The sequence below is a fragment of the Myxocyprinus asiaticus genome, chromosome 9 (assembly GCF_019703515.2).
Source record: "Myxocyprinus asiaticus isolate MX2 ecotype Aquarium Trade chromosome 9, UBuf_Myxa_2, whole genome shotgun sequence".
NCBI classification, from domain to species: domain Eukaryota; kingdom Metazoa; phylum Chordata; class Actinopteri; order Cypriniformes; family Catostomidae; genus Myxocyprinus; species Myxocyprinus asiaticus.
The window spans coordinates 48008329-48029376 of record NC_059352.1 but is presented as its reverse complement, the minus strand read 5'-3'; the positions used below and the strand labels follow the sequence as shown (position 1 = coordinate 48029376).

Sequence of the window (21048 nt, the reverse complement as noted above, 5' to 3'; positions counted from 1 at the left end):
TGGCCAAGGTCGAATATCATTGACCAATCACTTCCAGACGCCAAGGTTGATCTGGCTTCCCTCTGTGCTGTGCCTTGTGCGGCACCTCCCATTTTAACAAAATCAACACCCTGCCTCTGGGGAGCATAGTTGCCTTTGTTTGCCTTTACGCTATGCATTTCTAGGATCTCTGCCAGCTTCCACAGGACCTGATCATGCTGCCACCTGTACCGTCCTTGTGCCAGGGCAGTCTTGCACCCGACCAATATGTGCTGCAAGTTTGCTCTTGGGGCCTCACAGAGGGGCAACTCTCCTCTTTGCCATACCACAGAGACAAATTCCCGGGGCTTGGTAGGGTATCGTAGGTGGATCTTATTATAAAACTTAGTCTGGCCTAGGGTACCCTCCACATGTCAGCCCATCCTAACACACTATCAAATCCCATATTGTCCAGCACCCTTGCTGCTGCTGGCTGACTGCCCTAACCTTATACCCTTCCTCTTCTATCCTAGTTACTTCCGTAACTACCATTGCTTTCCTCTGTTTTTGGGACTATGCTGATCACAGTTTAGGAGCCACCCCCCATCCAAGGCCTATTCTTCCTGACTGTGTTCTTCCAGTGCTTCAGTCTTGAAACCTCCTGGTTTATGACCTCCTCTGCCTTCCAGGTTCTGCCAGTTGGACTTGGAGTTGACCTTCCCTCACTTCCTGGTCTGTCGATTCCTGTAGCTTCAAAGCAAGCCTGGTCTTTTCCTGCTTGTAGCCCAGAGTGAGTGATTTTAGAGGCATTTGTAAAGCATTTCTTCCAAACAATGCTACATCTGAGAGACAACATGGCAGGCCTAGCCACTTCCTGATATAACTGTTGGCCTTGGTGTCCATCCTTGCCTGTGCCACTGGAGAATTCTCACACCTTTTTAGCAGACATATCAGGCGATGGTAGAGTGTAAATTGGTAACACCAAACCTTGAATTTGCGTGGGAGATGACAATTGTCTATCTTATCCAGGCCCTCTTTCAGTTGCTTCAGGACCAACTCTGCCATGTGTTTGTCTGAAAGATCTGCTGTGTATTCTCTCCCTAAACTTCAAATAAGCTGCTCTGCCACAACCAGGATTCTTTCCCCCTCCACCTCAAATGATATCCGATCGTCCCTCACTCCCTTTCTAATAGAAAGACTAAATCTTCATTCTGGCCCATGCCAATAGCTCTTCCAGCCTTTTCGAGAGCCGGTTTGTACATACAGCAGCCTGGAGGATGCTTGTGACATCATCCATTTAACTGCGCAAAGCTGGCAATCTCACCCCAGATTGTGCACCGATTCCTCTGACCATTTGTCTTGCACCAATTAGGATGAGAGATTGAATATCCCATCGCTACTCCTTTTTTCAGTTGCTGCCATCACGTTGTGTAGTCCTGTGTTGCATGACATATCTTCAGGTTCCCATAGTAGCTGTCTGCCAAGCTCCTTATGCACTCTGGTACATGGAAAAACTCTAGTGTATAGCTAACAAGCTGGTGTGGAACTGATCCATAGGCATTTTCCAAGTCCAGCCAGACTACGTGGATGTCTTATCACTCTTGACAGACTGGATCTGCTCCCATATTACTGACGCAGGAAAACCTGGTATGCCTGCCTTCTGGCAGCTTGTGTCTATGTATCCATTCTTCAGGAGGTAGTCATACATCCTCCATACTACCACAGAAAAGAAAAGCTTTCCCTCCACGTTCAATAGAGCAATGCTCCAAAACTGACTAATGTTGGTGGATTTCTGCTCTTTGGGTATGAAGATGGCCAATGCCCTTTGCCACCCCATGGGTATGCACTGCTTCTTCCAGGCAACCCTCAACAGTCTCCACAACATTTTAAGAACCATGGGGCACTTCATATACAGCTTTTATGGTATCCCATTTGGGCCTGGGGCTGAAGTTGCCCTGGCTTTTTCTACCACCTGCCTCACCTCACTCAGCTTAGGTGGATATTCATCAAATTCCACTACTGGCTATACTGGCCATGGGACATATCCAGGGGAGCCAAGCAGGTTGTCTTTGTAGGGGTTACCAAGTTGTTGTTACATGTGGTCTTCTAGTTCCTCTTTTGCCAACACCAGCTTCCCACTCCTCTTTTCTTCCAGCAGGTTTCTGGCAAACTTAAAAGGATCCTTGATGAATTTTGCCCTTTCATGCTCCTTTTTTCTCTTCTGTTGGATTCTCTCTGCTCTCCTCAAGACTGCCAATCTAGCCCTTATGCCATCCCACAATACCTTCAATCCCTCCTTCTCCTGCTTCTCTGCCTTCCTCCAAGCCTTATGAAGCTGCCTCCGCTCTTTCACAAGCTGAAGTATCTCCTTCTCTCTCCGACCCATCACCCTGTGACCACTCTTCCTTACTACCGTTTCACCAAATCTACCTATACATTCTTCATACACAATATTGCTAAACATATTAAGCTTGGCCTCCACCCTTCCAGTAAGGGCATTCTCTAAGGTGGAGCACAGGTTCTCATCTAGTCTGCTCCTTATCATTAGATCTCGGCCACTTGATTAGCCTCCTTCTCCCTGGTTTCTTCTCATTGTCATGTCTTCCCTGTCTTGTCTGTGAGTTGAAGGTCGTCTCTTCTTTCGGCTCACCTTGCAAGGCTTCACTGCTGGCAGTATTGGTCTTCTTGGTGCCCCTCCACAACAGTGGATTCATTAGCACTGTGGTGCTCAGCTGGCTCTGTATCCTTCTTGTCTGACCTGCTGCTGCAGTGCAAAGTTGTGTCTGGCTGCTCCCGCCACACTTCATCCTTCCTTTTTTTTGTAATTAACATTTTTTATTGATTCAAAGAAAAAATACAACAGAGAAAAACACAACATATACACACCGAATCAACATTTAACTTTTAACCCTCATTAACATCCCTCCTCAAACACCAACCCCACCCTACCCCAAAGAACACCCCTGTGGTCACATAAAATAATACACACACACACACAAACAATAAAATAAAAAATAAATAAATAAAAATAAATAAAATATAAAATATATACTAAACATTCATAATTAAACTAAATGTCTCCCTCCTCATCCCTTCCCCTAGAGTCCTCCAAATCTGCCAAATACCTACCCCACTTCCTGAAAAATAAGTCCTCCAGCCCCAGCCTTCCATCTATCATCTTCTCATAAGCCGCCACCCTCCCCATCTCCGCACACCACTCCGGAAATGGTGGCGCTCCATCTGACTTCCATCCCCTTTGGAATTTGTCTGCCAATCTTCACGCCAGTCAGAATCCAATTTTTTATATATTTGTCCCCTGAATTTATAACTTCCCCATTGCCCAAAATGCAAAGTCTGGGGCAAAGTAAAATTTGAGCACCCAGAATGTCACGCAAATAATTCTGAATCTTTAACCAAAAATCTTAGATCTTAACGCATCCCCAAAAAACATGGGTTGTGTCTCCAACTTCTGATTGGCATCGCCAGCAGGTGGGTGTGTCTTTAAGACCAAGACCATATAATCTAGAGGGGGTCCAATAAAATCTTTGTAAAATCTTAAATTGCATAAGGCGAACAGGTTTTTCAGAATCTTAGTCCACACTCCATCCTCCAATACCAAATTCAAATCTTTCTCCCATAATCTCTTAATAGAAGTTAAAGCTCCATCCCCCATACTCTGAATTAACAGGGAGTAGTACACTGATGCCTCATGACCTTTTCCAAAAGCCGCAAGGGGCTCTCTCAGGTGGAAGTGACCTATGAGCCAAATGTCTGAGACTGAACGCATAGTAATAAAACAAAATCTTGGGTAGGCCTAGCCCTCCTTTGTCAATCAGCCTATGTAACTTATTAAAATGCAATCTGGGACATTTACCATTCCAAATGAAGGACTTTTCTGTGCTATCAAATTGCTTGAAATAAGAGAGGGGGACATCTACAGGGAGAGATTGTAGCAGGTAGTTACATTTTGGAATACAATTCATTTTAATAACATTAACCTTCACAATCATCAATAAATGTAATGAAGCCCACCTGCCCACATCGCTCGAAAATCTTTTTATTAAAGGGTCAAAATTAACACTAACTAAATTAGACAAATTTGCTGGGAATAAAATCCCCAAATACCTAATGCCCTGTTAGGGCCATTGGAAGGCGCCTGGCTGGAAAGCCATTACTGGACAGTACGCTGTCAGAGACAAAGCTTTGGATTTAGACCAATTAACTTTGTATCCTGAGAACTTGGAAATGGAATTAATAATTCTGTGGAGGCAAGGCATAGTTCTAGTAGGTTCAGAGACAAATAATAAAATATCATCTGCGTAAAGCAGAAGCTTATGCACCACACCTCCCGCCACCACCCCTGGAAAATCATCCTCCCCCCCTTATCGCGGCTGCTAATGGTTCCAGGGCAAGACAGAACAATAAAGGGGAAAGAGGGCAGCCCTGCCGAGTGCCCCTATCCAGAGTAAAATAATCTGAAAATAATCCATTTGTTTGTACCGCTGCTACAGGGTGTCTATAAAGTAACTTAATCCAACCAATAAATGTACTCCCGAACCCATACATTTCCAAAATCTTAAAAAGATAATCCCATTCTACCATATCAAACGCCTTTTCGGCGTCAAGTGAGATGGCAGCGACCGGGGATTGATCATTCGCTACTGACCACATGATATTGATGAGACGCCTGATGTAATCAGAAGGGCTACGGCCCCGAATAAATCCCACCTGATCTATATGTATAAGAGATGTCATAACCTTTCTTAATCGCTTAGCCAAAATGTTTGACAGTATTTTTACATCTAGTTGGATCAGGGAGATTGGATGGTAACCTTTTACACTCGCTTGGATCTTTGTCCTTTTTAAGAATCAGACTGATCCGGGCTTGTGTCATGGTTGGAGGAAGCTTTCCACTCTTTAATGATTCAGTATAAACTTCTAACAAAAGTGGAGCCAGTTCTGTAGCATAGGATCTAAAAAATTCTGCAGCAAAACCATCTGTCCCCGGAGCCTTGCCAGTAGGTAGGGACTTAATTACCTCGTCAAGCTCCTCCAAGGTTATCTCAGAATCAAGAGAGTTTTTTTGCTCAATCATCAGTTTAGGAAGATCTAAAGGTTCCACAAAGTTTCTAATATCTTCATCAGTAGATGAAGATGTGGAACTATAAAGATCAAGATAGAACTCTTTAAAGGCATTATTAATATCAATGGCTGAGGTAGAAACTTCACCACCAGCAGATTTCACTGAGAGAATGATAGAAAGAGACTCTCTCTGCTTTATATATCTAGCCAAAAGCTTCCCTGCTTTGTCACCCAACTCAAAGTATGACTGTCTTGCCCTGAATAACCAAAACTCCACTTTCCGTGACAAAATAGTATTATATCTATATTTCAATCGGGTCAATTCTCTGAGGCCATCAGATGACAAATGGCGCTTCAGCTCTGCCTCTGCACTTTTAATATTCTCTTCCAACTCCTCGAGTTCTCGTGCTTTGGATTTTTTGATGAATGAGGCATACTGTATGATCCGACCCCTAAGAACCTCCTTAAGTACCTCCCAAGCCATGCCCACAGAGGATACTGAGGACCAGTTTGTCTCCATATAAACATTGATTTCAGTCTTTAACATTTGTTGGAAATCAGGATTTTGCAAAAGGGACACATTAAGGCGCCAACTATATGACTTCTTTTTCTCTGTATATGGCAACACCTCTAAACTCACCAGGGCATGATCTGAGACTAAGATATTTCCAATTGAGCAATCAACAACAGATGAAATGAGGGATTTGTATATTAAAAATTTTTTTTATTCTAGAATAAATCTTATGGACTGATGAAAAAAATTTATAGTCCCTACCAGATGGGTTCAAAAGTCTCCAAATATCCGTAAGACCAAGATTTTTACACATACTGTGAAGCGTCAATGTTGCTCTAGGGGGTTTACACATTTTTGCTTCACTATGATCAAGGACTGAGTCCATCAAAAGATTAAAGTCTCCTCCCAATATTATATCATGAGGGGTGCCAGCGGCTTGCAACATCCCTTCAAGATCTATAAAAAAGCCCTGATCATCAGCGTTAGGTGCGTAAATATTAGCCAAAATCAACCTTTACCCTTGAATTTCAGCTAAAACAATAATGACTCTTCCTAATTTATCTTTAGTCTGAGACATTTGAATTGTAGATGTTCATTAATCAATATAATGACTCCCTTGCTTTTACTTGAGCCAGCACTAAAAAAAAACATGTCCACCCCATATCTTCCCAAATTTTTCAGCTTCTTGCGGGGAGAGATGTGTTTCTTGAAGAAACACTATATCATATTTCTTACGTTTAAGAAAAGTAATAACCTTCCTTCTTTTTATGGTGTGCCCCAACCCATTTACATTCCATGTGAAGAGAGATAGTACACTCATATTAACATTTGACATTTTGATATAGTAGAAAAAATAAATTGTGTCAAAAACAAAATTATACAGACCACATTCCCCATTAGTGAAACAATCAAACCCCGAACTTCCCCCCGAACAAAACAAACAGAAAAAAGAAAAACGTGTGCATTAACCCCGCGCACGAAAGCGCCAACCGGCGACAATCCCTCTAAACTCGAAAGGTCCATGAACGCCCATGAGCCCCCAGGACAACTTTGCCGTCGGATTGCTCAATTTTGCCTCACAAATTACATAAAAATACTTTGTAAAATAAACCCCAGCCAATAGGAAGAATGAACACAAAGAACGTGTAGATTCATTCACAGAAGTGTCTCAAAGGTGTGATCTTCCCCAAAACAAATTCCAGCTGATATAAAACCATTCAGATTCCTCGGACAGACAAACGAATGTTCGGTGAGCCGGCTGTTATGAGTTCAGTGGATGACATAATCATTCCAATGTCCCTTAAAAATACTCAACAAAACAAACTCCAGCCAGCAGGAGGAATAAGCACGAAGAACGAACAGATTAATCCACAGCTGTTCCAAAGGAGTGTTATTCAATAGAACAAGCTCCAGCCGCTAGGCGGAACCAATACAAAAAGAAACAAAACCGGCATCCCGGTTCCCCGGATGGTCGAGTCAATTCACTCGGAGGCTGCATAAAAGTATATACCATGACTTACACAATCCATCAACTTTATAAAAGACATCCTTTGTGTGAGCATGTAGATATTTTGCGGTCATCCGTAGTGTCCACTCTCAAACTGGCCGGGAACTTCAATGCAAATGTAATCTTTCGTCAATGCAAAAGTTTCTTTAAGGAAAAGTGTTATTCACAAAACAAACTCCAGCCACTTGGCGGAGCCAACGCAAAAAAAGAAACCAAAATGATGCTCAGCTTCCTCAAAAGCCAGAGTAAGTACAGCGAGTCGACCCACTCACATGAGAAACACCCAATGGTTTACTCACCCATTGATTCAATAAAAGACATTGCCTGATTGGGACATGTAAGTACTTTGTGACCATCCTTCCTTTCTATTCTCAGTTTGGCCGGAAACATCAGAGCAAAAGTGATCTTTCGCTGATGTAAGAGTTTCTTACATTCCTTGAACCGATCGCGTTTCTCTCTTGTCGAACTCGCAATGTCCGGGAACAAGAAAATATTATGGTTCTTCCAAGAAAGCTTCCCTTTGCTCCTCGCCTGGCGCAACACAAGATCTTTATCGGATGATCTCAGAAATTTGGCCAGAATCGATCGGGGCCTATCTCCCTCAGCAAATCTGTGAGCTGGGACTCTGTGAGCTCGCTCAATTTCCAGCTTGTGGCCTGTTATGTCGAGCAGACTCGGGAAAAGCTTGTCTAGGAATTTCACCATATCTCTGCCCACCTCATGCTCAGGAATTTCAACAATTCAAACATTATTCCTGCGGCTTCTATTCTCAAGATCTTCAAGCTTTTCAAGGAGATGTTCCAAATCAACTTTGGTCGCAGGCAGATTAGCAGTTAATTCCCTCTCCGAAGATTTCAGACAAACGATTCGTCTCTCAACATCAGTCACTCTTGTAACTAACTAAGAGAATTCTATTTCCATCGCCATAATTGATCGACGTATTACAGTGAGATCCTCCAAGTCAGCAAGAACCTTCGTCAACATCACCGACATGTTGGACAACTGACGCTGGATCACCTCTCCCGCCGCGCCATCCAAATCGAGTCCCCGGTCTGTAGGCCTGTCGGGGCTTTCATCCTGAACACGTAAGTGTCTTTTAATGTCTCCAGAGCCCGAGGATTTTGACTTCTTTGCCATATTTTGCCTCAAAGAGCAAATGTGTAACTGGGTGTATCAAATTTCACCAGATTATAACATGAAAATAATAAAAAATTTAGCAAAGTGCGCAGAGCTTGTCGCTTACACGTCTGCTTCTTGCATGGCGTCACGTGACCTCCCACTTCATCCTTCCTTGATGAATAAGCAGGCCTTAGTAAGTTGTTACCCTCATCCACCCGTAACTGCATCTTCTAAGGATCCTATGTTCATTATCCATAGCCGTTCCAGTCATGTCCATATTGTCTGTCCTAACTGGTCCATCTTCCGTCCCGCCTCTAGGACCACTGGGTTGTTTTCCTTTAATTATGCTCGTAGTTGGTAAGGGTGTTCCCTTTGTACGGACCTGTGGGTAAGGTAACTAGCCTGTCCACCCTTGTGCAGACTTTCCTGCTGTCAGCCAGTCTTTCCTGTCCATCCTTCAGTCTTCCCTGGACTCCAGCTGCCCTATTCACAGTAGTCACTGGTTTCCCAGAAAAAAACTAAACAGATGCACAGGTAGCTTTAATAACCTGCCGGGCATTATTGTCTGCCGCACCTCCACATCTGCCTTCAGCCCAGCCCTAATTTACTTCATTTTTTACATTAAAAATGTATAACTTTGAAGCCAGAAAAACCAGTCACCCTCAACTAACTAATTAAAAAATTTAGCATAAATACTATCTTTGTTTGCCTAGGGTGCTCTAGTTCAAACCAGAAGGAAAATTTTTGGCTTCTTCCATTGTATTAATTAGGCTTTACACATTTTTGAAGAACACCCAAGGAAGTAATTGTGTTAAATTGTTGCTTTTTATGTAAAGTTTAGCTTTTTTGCAACATTTGCTGTAAAAAGTGTTCATAAAAAAAGTTTCTCCGACAGTTTGCAACAACTCTAATGAAGAGTCAGATGATCATATATGCACACCTCTCTGTCTGTAGGTCTGGTTGAGGACTTGTTGAGAATGGGTCGACCTGTTACACGAGTGCAAGGAGCTGCCTGGTCTTCATGGGAAACATGGTCTACATGTTCTAAGGAGTGTTCCAAGGGCTTCCGAACACGCAAGCGCTCCTGTGGCACAATAGATGGGAAGAGCACTCCGTTTGCCTGCAGCGGGATGCCAGTCGAGTATCAAGACTGCAACATTCAGCCGTGCCCAGGTATGATACTTTGGCCATTGCAAATATCATCTTATAAAACAAGCTCTGTAACACTACATTCAGTGCTTATGTAACACATTACACTGAGAGACACATGTTTGCCATCAAAACTCTCAATCATCTCTCACTAAAAGACTTGTATGGGAAATCGTGTAATAACTGGTGCTGTTTTTCAGTGAAGGGGGCGTGGTCATGCTGGTCATCCTGGTCTCAATGTTCGACTTCCTGTGGGGGTGGGCACTACCAGCGCTCTCGTACCTGCTCTAGCCCCACCCCTGCTCATTCTGGGGATATATGCATCGGCTTACACACGGAGGAAGCTCTTTGCAATACACACGAGTGTGAAGGTGAGATGACATACAACACTTAACAGTGTCGACTTAAAGTTGAAGTTTGTGATTATTTTGGGGGTGTTAAAATAGTTTTTCGACTGTTTACTTTCTTAATGCATATTAATTTAAATTAAAAGTTAAAGTAAATTAAATGTTTGCCTAATCTTTTATGAAAATGTTATAAATTGGAACCACCTCTGTGTGTCAGGTGGATGGGGGGCGTGGTCAGAGTGTAACGAGGAGGGACTTCAGCTTCGTAGTCGTGCATGTGAAATAAACCCCGCCACTTGCCAAGGAAATATCACAGACCAGAGAGTGTGTCGGCCCAATGAGAGCTCAGGTCAGTTACTTCCACATCTCACAGGCAGTTTCCTGGTTGAAAAAACACTAGAGGCGCTACAACAACGACTTTTATACACTTTCCCACAAAACACAAGTAAAATGGCAGATTATCAGTTCATAAACACTTTTTTTGCCCTGTTCATCACACAATGCTGTCTTATGACATCTAAACACTTTTATTATGGCGTATTACTTTTTAACGTTTGCATTACATAACCAACAAAAATTAACTTTCTTGTTTAAGTACGATCAAATTACAGTGTAGCTTAACTGATAAAGCATTGCAATTGTGATGCAAAGGACCAGAGTGCGAGTCTTTTTATTGTTTTTGATCAACAACTGACTGTAGAGAACAGAAATGGTATTAAAAGAGACTTTATTCAATGACAAATGTGTTGCGTGGATCTTGTCTTTGGCTATACATTACATGGAACAACTTTTATTCTCAACACGCCGTGAATTCCGCTGCTGTTCACCACTTTACTAAACAATTACTGGTGAGTAAAATCTAAACATTTACCAGCCAGTTGCCAAACATATATATTTTAGTCGCATTACATGAAATTTGTAATGAAGAGTGTTGCGCATAGAGTAAAAGATCATTCTTGGGATTTAAGAATCTATATCGAGATCATTCAACTGAAGATTTGCATCAGAAAATCAATATTTTTACCCACCCCTACTTTGTATGTCACTATCAGTTAGGTTTAAGGTTTAGGGTTTAGGAGGTTGGATTTGTTGGTTTAAAACTTCAAAAACCTCATCTATTCAAAATGTAACTCTCTTTTAGCGCCACACAGTGGACATTTCACCTCAGAACTACCGTGCTGCATGTGAGGACAAAATTTCATAATTGCATAATTTGTACTATTTACAGGTATTTACATTCATTTGTTGAAAACGTGCTAAAACCGGTACTGTCTCTTTAAGAAATTCTGCATTTCTGTAAAAAGTATTTGTAAATGAGTGCATATTACCGAAAGAGGACTCACTATGCATGATTAGAATTAAATGTTTATTTTTTTGTTGTTTTTGATCAATAACTTGACTGTAGAGAACAGAAAGGGGATAAAAAGAGACTTTATTCAATGGTAAATGGGTTGCGTGGATCTTGTCTTTGGACGTACATTACACGGAACAACTTTTATTCTCAACACGCAGTGAATCTCGCTGCTGTTCACCACTTTATTACACAATCACTGGTGAGTAAAATATAAACGTTTACCAGCCAGTTGCCAAATATATACATTTTAGTTGCATAACGCGAAAGTTGGTCTCATATACGAGTGATTTCCTCTCATTGTAATAGAGTGTTGCGTGTAGAGTAAAAGATCGATTTTGGGATTTAAGAATCAATATCAAATGAAGATCAGGGTGCATCAGAAAATTTATATTTTTACCTACTCCTACTTTTGGTGGCACTATCGGTTAGGTTTAGGTTTAAGTTTTGGGGTTTTGGAGGTCGGTTTTGTTGGTTTAAAACTTCAAGAAATTCATCTGTTTAAAATGTAACTCTCTTTTAGCGGCATACAGTGGACATTTCACCTCAGAACTGCCGCGCTACGTGTGAGGAGCTGCAAAATTTCATTTTGCAAAGATGTTGCCATTAAGACTGCAGACTACAGTTGTGAATGTTTAACATAAACTTCCTCTATTTCTCAATTTCAGTGTTCTCGACAGGACAGAAGAGCACAAACTGTGGAGGTAAATCTAACCTACATCAAGCAGCATGCATCAGTAGGCACTTCAGCACAATTTGCCATAAATTTCAGAGCATTTTTCAATTTAGTGGTCAGGGCCTGTTCTCGAAATGCTAGAAGCTGATTTGCATGTGTTTTCTCAAGGAGTGAGAAAACTTTGTTTGAGAAAATGACTGAAATTGCTTTTGTCCTTTGTAGGGTTCTCTCTGTTTCACTTGGTGCTGACTGGTGTTTGTTGTTTTCTGGGAGCCATTCTCCTATCTCTCCTGGTGTATGTGTACTGTCAGAGACTCCATAAACCCCCCCAAGAGTCTGCAGTGATTCATCCCAGCACCCCCAATCACCTGCACTATAAAGACAACAGCTGTGCAGCCAAGAACGACTTGTACACACCCATGGAGTTCAAGGTATCCCATCATATCTTAGTGCACTTTCAAGGCGTCTTTCTGTATTGCTTTACATCAGTGATGCACTTTCTTTTGAGGGCCAAACTTTCCAATTGAAAATGGAATGTTTAGAGTAATCAGATCATAGCACTTTCAGTTGAAGTCTAACTAGGGTACTTTGATTTTCACAATGTGGAAAACGTGGACGGAATCGAGTGTAATCGCAGTTACACTGAATATGACACATTTGCAATCAAATTAATGTATGGATACACAATCGATAAAATAAACATTGTGATATGTCTTAGTGTGCCTTTTGCAGTTTAATAATCACACTGGGCCATGTAGTGGAATGCTTTTGCGGAGGTGAGAAATTGCTGTCAAATACACACCAAAACTGAAAGGGCTTCACACAGTTTTCCTGCTAAATGAAAGCTTGAAAATTAAGAAATTACGATTAGAAATTACGAATAGAAAATACATCAGAATAATAGCAATACTGTATAGTAAAATGTAATATTCAATGTAGTAATAATAATAAGAAAAATAATCATATAATAGTATTTCATCAATGTTTTTATTTTTACTGTCATGCTCAGTTGTGCAACATTACATAAAAAAAAAAATCCAATGTTGTGTTTTAGATAAAGCTTTAAAGATTTGTTAGAAGCACTTTATTTGATAAAATTAACCCTTGTACACTTATCAATAGAGAACCCCGTTCCATCTGTATGGGTCAAATTCGACACGAGACATCAAATGTGGAAACCATAATTGTTTTTTTTAAAGAAATGTAATACCGCTATCTTCACTAAAGCAAAAACACTAAAGTTATGCATAATACTTTTGGTAATTTATGGTATTTTTGACCTTATTTACCTCTAAGTTACTCAATAACTCCATTTATTTTCATATAAAATAAGCACATTGTATGTTATCTTCATTTCAATAAAACCCTTCATTTCAGTAAGTTGAAAGACTGTCAAACATCAAAATATGTCATGCATTGAGGGTCTCTGGTGACATCTGCTGGAATAAAAATAACCAATATATAAAAAATGGCTAGTAGATGGCTTCAGTGCTCCATGCATTTGCTGATCTCAATAAGTCAATGTTGTAACAAAATAGATTTATGGGATGTATATTTGGATGTATATTTAGACATTATAAAAGCCAATTATTTGTAAAAATGTTAGCTTTTTTTTTTTAAACCACTTGTGTTGAAGGGTGAGATTTTGCAATGATGCTTTTGAAATATGATTTCAGTCAAACCTGACCATGGTATGCAGCTCCCAAACTGTCTCACAGTGGGTTTAGACTAAGACTTCGATCCAAACTCGAAGTGAGTGTGTGTCTGTGTGTCTTGTGGCTGATTTAATTTTATTTGGCAAAATTAAAAAACAATTACTCTGTTATAGTGTTACGTGTGTGTGTGTGTGTGTGTGTACGTGTGTACGCGGTGCCTCAAATATTGGAGGAAGAAGTCACCCCCTGTGAGTGGTTGGCTGAGGTGCCATCTGTTGAGGAAGTACTGAAGGTGATCCAGAGTCTGAGACCAGGAAAGGCACCGGGCAGAGATGATCTCCCAGGTGAAATGCTGAGGGAGGGTGGCGTTTGTGCACAGACTGCCCTACATGACATCATAACTACAGTCTGGACCACTGGACGGGTTCCACAGGATTGGAAGGATGCCCTGGTGGTCCCCCTCTTTAAGAAAGGGGACCGCGACTGTAACAACTACAGGGGCATCTCACTCCTCAGTGTGCCGGAAAAGGTCCTGGCAAGGATTATTCAATATCGCCTCTCTAGGCACGCTGAGGAGAGGCTTGCGGATCCCTAATGTGGTTTCAGGAAAGGGCGGTCCTGCACGGATGCCATATTTTCTGTCCGTCTGCTACAGCAGAGGTGTAGGGAATTCCAACAAGACCTACATCTCTGCTTTATTGACCTGGTCAAGGACTATGATACCATCAGTAGGCCTGGGCTCTGGGTTGTTCTTTGTGCTTTCGGAGTACCTGACCCTCTGCTCGTGATCATTAAGGACCTTCATGATGGTGAGCGGGCCCGGGTAAAACTACGTGGCCGGGAGTCAGAGCCATTCTCTGTACACCTTGGGGTGCGACAGGGATGTCCTCTTGCTCCCACATTATTTAACATCTATTTTGACCACGTAGTTCGTGAAGCCCTCAATAGCTGTACCGGAGGAATTTCCATCTTGTACAGATACAATGGGAGGCTGATCGATGCCCGGGTGCGGTCAAGGAATGGCTCCCTATTGCTCAACCATGTTATGTATGCCGATGATCTGGTAATTGCTGCTCACTCAGAGGAGGAGTTGGGGGTGCTGCTGCTGAACCTGGAGCTTGCCACTAAGAGGTGGGGCCTTACCATCAGCCCCACCAAAACTAAGCACCTGCCTGGGTATTGTGTCCCATCAGACACTCCACCCCCCCAACTCCCAATTGGTGATAGAGCAGTTGTGGAGAGAGTGGAGAGTTTCCCATACCTGGGCAGTGTGCTCATGACCGGCTCCGGTTTAGCAGCGGAGGTCTCACTCCGAATCAGTCAAGCGGCATTATCTTTTCATCGGTTGCGTAACGCTGTGTGGAAGCTACCTGGTCTGTTGCTCCGCACGAAGCTTCAGGTCTTCTCGGCCACGGTCGTTCCCTCCCTTCTCTACGCTTGCGAAACATGGACCCCGTTAATGGAACATCTTCGCCAGTTAGAAACATTTAGGCTGACCTGCCTACAATCCATCCTGGGTTTAACCAGGCTGGATTGTGTGAGAAGCTCACAAATCCTTGAAAGATCTGGACAAAGTCCCATCGGTGAGTTAGTCCGGCAGGCAAGGCTGCGTTGGCTGGGCCATGCCACCGCATGCCTAAACAGCTTTTGTTCGGCCGGATTGAGGGGGCTAAATGGGCGCAGCACGGGTTGGAGAGGAGATGGAGTGATGTGGTACGGGAGGATCTGGAGCTGAGTTTATTGTTTTACAATTTGACAAATAATTAAAAAAATATATTTTTGTAAGTGTTATAGTCTCACCCATTCATTTCCTATGACAATTCAAATTTGACATGAACAGTACGAACAGGTGACTGTTTGATAAAACCACCTAGACTCATAAAACCACCTAGACTCATTTTTGTTTTTGTGTGTTCAGGTTGCAAGTTTAGGAAAAGTCATCAAGACTTGTACCGCTCAGATTAAGGAAATCATTTTAATTAAAAACACAAAAATAACTTGAACAATGATTAAGGGTTAAAGCAGTATAATGTTGAAAATTAATTGTTCTATTTTCATTTAATTTAAAGTTTTATGAATTTGATTAGTCCCCCCTCTGATGATAAAATTGAATGAAAAATAAAATGAAAAACTCAGAATTTAGGAAAACATTAATGGATTCATAGGACCCTAGTTAACATGAAAAACACAACTAAACACCCTTTTTACTGTGTTCATTAACATTAATACTGTATAGTATTTTTTACATTTTAGAGCAACTGTTCTTCCTTAGTTTAAAATGAGGAGAAAGTTTCACTTTAACGTTTAATATTTAACTGTATTTGATGAACTGGGCTCAGTGTTGACAGCTGTACTGTATGTAGAACCAAACATAGGATGGTCTCATTCACTAACCACTTGTACACACATATTTTTGCATAAAACCGCCAATGGTTTTCTCTGATTCATCAATATGTTCACGCCATTAAATTTAGAGCCAACTAAAACCACAAACTTGGGTAAGAACAAATGTATGTGCATGTGCACTTGTTGAGAATCCGGAAGATATTTAGCATGAGAGTTATTTGCATAAACTTGATTGGATCACACGCGATCAAATGTGCGAGACTTAGCTGTGCAGGTTAAAAGCTTAAAAGCTTAAGCGCACGCTCCAGTCCACAGATCGCTCTTATGCATCAAACAGCGCAGCGATTTCAACAAAGTCAATCGAAGAGACTCATAAAATGATTGATTGGCCGAATTCAGCCCATGGGCCGCTATTAGACGAGCCCTACTCAACACAATTTGTCTCTGAGGAAATGTCTCTTATTCCATAATTCCTTCTCATCTATCAGTCTTCATTTTCCAGTACCCTCTGTTTCCTTCAATAGTCGACATCATAAGACTGCCGCAGTATGATTTAAAACACACTGTGGCCTTTGAAATGTCAAAAAGTGTTTTGAAAAATCCATGTGAACTCACTTTTGTGTGCCTCTTTTCTTCCCTGCAGACTCTGAATAAGAATAACCTGCTTCCGCCAGATGAAAGCTGCAACTTCTTTCCTACGCCTTTGCCACAGACCAATGTCTATGCCACCACATACTACCCCTCTCCTCTTGGCAAATATGACTTTCCTTCTTTGGATTCACCTTGCAGCTACATGCGCAGTTGATCCTCACACACATTTTATGCTTGTTTGTGTGTGTGTGACCATGGTTACACACTCATGTCTGTCCATGTAGATGCATCGGAAATTGCATGGACATACAGGTTGTGCGTGCAATCAGCATCTCAAACAAAAAGATGCAGAAACATGCATGAGTGGCGTGCAGATACAAGGGACCCAATGTAGTTTTCCAGTTGCATTTCCTTTTAAAGTGGAACACATTGGTTCAATTGATCACATGCGTCGCAATAATTGCAGCCTGACACTCACAGAGCATGCAGCACACTTGTTAAAGTTTTACATTTATGCATTTGATATACGCTTTTTTCCGAAGCGACTTGGATAATATGTGCATTTTGTACACTTCCTGGGATTTGAACCCATGACCTTGGCCTTCCTAGTTTGATGCTCTACCAGTTGAGCTACAGGAACAAGCAAAAAGGAACAAGAGTTCTTTTGCATCAATTTCAAACAGTACAGACTACTGTATGCAAAGGCGTCTTCCAGTGAATTTTGTTGTTTTTTCTGACTTGGGTTGTGTGAGGGAACCAATGAAACACAGAACTCAATTGAGTCTGTGAAGGATGAAGGAGTCCAGACATCTGTGACATCACACGATATGCGTGAACATCTGTTTCTCCTTGTTTTTGTCCTGGTTTATGTCCTTTTTCTGCTCCAGAGCTCAAGAACTTTCAGTACTAGATGTGAGATACTTGGAATCAGGATTACTGGTTAATACTCGTCATACTGGTTAACGTAATGGCAGATGAGCCAGTGAAAGTATGAAAATGAACAGGGGCTGATGGATTCATAAAACCGTTTGTCTAATAAAAGACTTTCTTCTAGGAGCTTTTTCACATGGATATATGGCTTTGCTCTTTTTTTCACACCATGACACGTCTGTCCACCACTGAACCCTGTATGGAAATGTCTGTCAGCCAGTGGCTTTCAAAATGCACCCATTACCACCCCCCATTTGGTATTCATGGTCAGATGTGTAACCTCTTTTTTTTTTTTATGATGATAATACCATTTATTTTTCCCTGAAGTAAGAACAATAAAATTATGCATTTCTTTTAGGATTTTATGCTATTTTGATCTTATTTACATGTACATTTCTAAATTTTACAATTCATTTTCATATACAAATAAGCAAATTTTTGAAGAAAAAAAAATGTAATTCAGAACCTACACTTCTATGTTGAAACATGAACAAAATCTGGAGAACAAAATATAAATAACATGACTGTAGCCACTTACTGTGTAGTCTAATAGTTGTTGTAACCTAATTTAATATTTTATCACAAGATATGCATTTGGATATACAGTATATTTAAACATTATCAAACTATTATTTGTCAAAGTTTAGCATTTTAAAATTGATTTGAAGTGTCAGTTTTTGCAGTTAATGTCTTTATGCGTGCAATCAAACCTGACCATGGTGTTACAAAGAGAAGACACAGAATAAGCATTTTTCTACAAATAATTTATTTCAAATATAAATATTTAATAACTCAAAGTAAATGCATAATAATATCAAGAAAATGAACATCAAGAAACAGAAATTAACTCTGGAAAAATCTGAAAATTCCAATACAGTGTAAAACAGAAGAATCAGAGTAAACATTTTGCCATTTCAAACTTTATATAGTAAAAAATTATTTTGCAAACGTGTGAGTGTGTGTGTGCCAGATTGCTGTCATCAATTGGAAAACAACAGATCATTTGTAATGCCAACAATGACCAAAAGATGGCTGTAGAGCTCCAGTTATTGATGCCCTGGTTCTGTGTGTGTGTTTGTTCTGCATTGTGATCGTCTCACCCCTTCATTTCTGAGTGTGTGTTTAGCATTGTGACTGATTTTTTTATTTTTTGGACAAATGTAAAAAAAAAAAAAAAGAAAAAAAAGCTCTGTGTTATAGTCTCACCAGTACATTTTTTTGTGTGTGTGTGTAAGTGTGTTGGTGTGTAAATGGGTGTGTATGTTTTGCACTGAGGATGTTTTAGAGTCTCACCCTGTAATTTCTGTCTGTTTTAAGCATTATGGCGATTTATTGCTTGTATTTGACAGTTTTTAAAAAAAAATTGCTCTGTTTTTTTGGTCTAACCCATTCATTTTCAATGATTGGTTAGTTTTGACCACGAATACCAAAGGTGCCTCTTTTTTTACGACCACTTAGACTTATCTAATCAAGCCCGTTTTTTTTTTTGTTTTTGTTTTTTTTGTTCAGATGGCAAATGGAGGAAAAGTCACCAAGTCTTGTACTGCTCAGATAAAGAAAACCATTTTTATTAAATTAGGAAAATGTATTATTACTGAATACCATAGGAGGGTTAGGAACAGTTGACCCAAAAATAAAAATGTTTTAAAAAATAATTTACTCACCTTCATGTCGTTCCAAACCTGTATGACTTTCTTCTATGGACAAGGGCGTAGATTTGGCATGATCAATAGAAATCCATGTTTCCATTGATCATGGTATAAATAATGGGGGCCGTAGTTCTCATTACTGTAACACAATCACGATTTAAATAATATATAAAATTTAAAGGTAAAATGTGCGGAAATGTCATGAACATAATGTCACAGTGTAAAAAATCTTAATAGCCCTAAAAATATGAATAATTTTCCATATGCAAAATATAATTTCTTATTGTTTCTTTTGATTTTGGAGTAAAATAAAACATTTTGTTTGAATCACCAAAATCTCAGTGGGTCTGGCATGGGTCTCGTAACCAAATGTTGCATGTCAAGATTTTCAGTTATTTTATAGTGTTTTTCTCCATTTTGGAGCTGGACAGATCCTGGTCACTGTCTGTTTTCGTAATATGGAAAAGAACAGCTTGACAATTCTGCTAAATATCTCTTTTTGTGTTTGTAAAGGAAAGAAAGACATGCAGGTTTGGAATTACTTAAAAGTGAGTAAATAACAAAATTTTCATTTTTTATGGACTATTTCTTTAAATGAATTATTACTGGAGCATGTCAGTGTGAAATAGCACTGTGTGAGCGTTTGTATGTTTGTATATTTGTAGCTGGCATTATATATTTATAAGGCAATTGTAATTTTTTTTCTTTTTTATGGAATCAGCAGGTACAAAATACACAAGATAATGCAGGAAGTGTCTGTTATCTTATTACTCAAACTTACACCATCCACTGTATGACAGTTTTATTTTATTTTATTTTATTTTATTTTATGCTGTATGGCTTCTAGGTGTGGGCATTTTGTGTATGTGTTTTGTACAAATATTAGTTTATGAAATATTTTGTCAATTTTCTATGATTTATTTTAATGCGAAATTTACCTGAAGATTCAGGCAAGAATGAGTCATGATGTCTGACTTGATGTTTAATATGAGGTTGTTTTTGTTTTTTTGATTATGTGATGGCCCTGATTGGTCGGCGGAATCGGATGATGTCTCATTGTTTGTCAAGACTGGATGCTGATTTTGCATTTTTACACTGGTGTTGCATGCATTATCTGAAATGCAGACAGTTCTCTATGCAATAAAAAAGAAAAATTAATTCACAACACATGATCACTTGCTTTATACACTGTGAAATTTTTGTTATGTTTTTATATGTTGTATATTGTAAAAATAAATATCCAGCTGGGTGTGAAAACACAATTTACTTTCTTCTCTCTGACATATTTTTTTTTTTTTTACTTGCTCTGTTCATCTTTGAAGACGTCATGAAACAGCATTTGTAACACACAAAGTGAAGAATTGTTGAGTTTGTCTGACTGTCTAACTGTCTGTCTTTTTGTCTCTGTCTATCTTTCTGTCTGTATGTCTTGTCTATTTGTCTGCCTGCCTGTCTGTCTGTCTGTCTGTCTGTCGTGTGTATGTCTGTCTGTCTATTTTTCTGTGTGTCTGTCTGTCATGTGTCTGTCTGTCTGTCTATCTGTCTGTCTGTCGTCTGTCTGCCTAATTGTCTGTCTGTCTGCCTGTCGATCTGTCTGTCTATCTTTCTGTCTGTCTGTCTGTCTGCCTAATTGTCTGTCTGTCTATCTTTTTAATGTCTGTCTGTCATCTGTCTTTCTGTCTGTCTTTGTATCTTTTTATCTGTCTATCTATCTATTTGTCTGTCTGTCGTCTGTCTGCCTAATTGTCTGTCTGTCTATCTTTTTAATGTCTGTCTGTCATCTGTCTTTCTGTCTGTCTTTGTATCTTTTTATCTTTCTGTCTCTCTTTGTATCTTTTTATCTGTCTGTCTGTCTATTTGTCTGTCTGTCATCTGTCTGCCTAATTGTCTGTCTGTCTGTCTATCTTTTTAATGTCTGTCTGTCATCTGTCTTTCTGTCTGTCTTTGTATCTTTTTATCTGTCTGTCTGTCATCTGTCTATCTATCTGTCTATCTGTCTCTCTTTGTATTTGTCTGTCTGTCTGTCTGTCTGTCTGTATGTCTGTCTATTTGTCTGCCTGCCTGCCTGCCTGCCTGTCTGTCTGTCTGTCTGTCATGTGTATGTCTGTCTGTCTTTCTGTCTGTCTGTTTATCTGTCCGACTGTCTGTCTGTCTGTCTGTCTGTCTGTCTATCT

At 40.2% G+C, this 21048-nt stretch overlaps 1 protein-coding gene across 1 annotated transcript in view; it reads left to right on the top strand.

The window, feature by feature from the left end:
* Positions 1–20127, top strand: part of LOC127446538 (semaphorin-5B-like) — a 110055-nt gene extending 89928 nt beyond the window's left edge. The window contains exons 17-22 of the mRNA XM_051707531.1: positions 9135–9353; positions 9530–9700; positions 9894–10025; positions 11696–11731; positions 11926–12134; positions 16348–20127. Of these exons, the coding sequence (XP_051563491.1) occupies positions 9135–9353; positions 9530–9700; positions 9894–10025; positions 11696–11731; positions 11926–12134; positions 16348–16509 (929 nt within the window). The 3' untranslated portion in view covers positions 16510–20127. The remainder of the gene's footprint in view (positions 1–9134; positions 9354–9529; positions 9701–9893; positions 10026–11695; positions 11732–11925; positions 12135–16347) is intronic.
* The last annotated feature ends 921 nt before the right edge of the window (positions 20128–21048 follow it).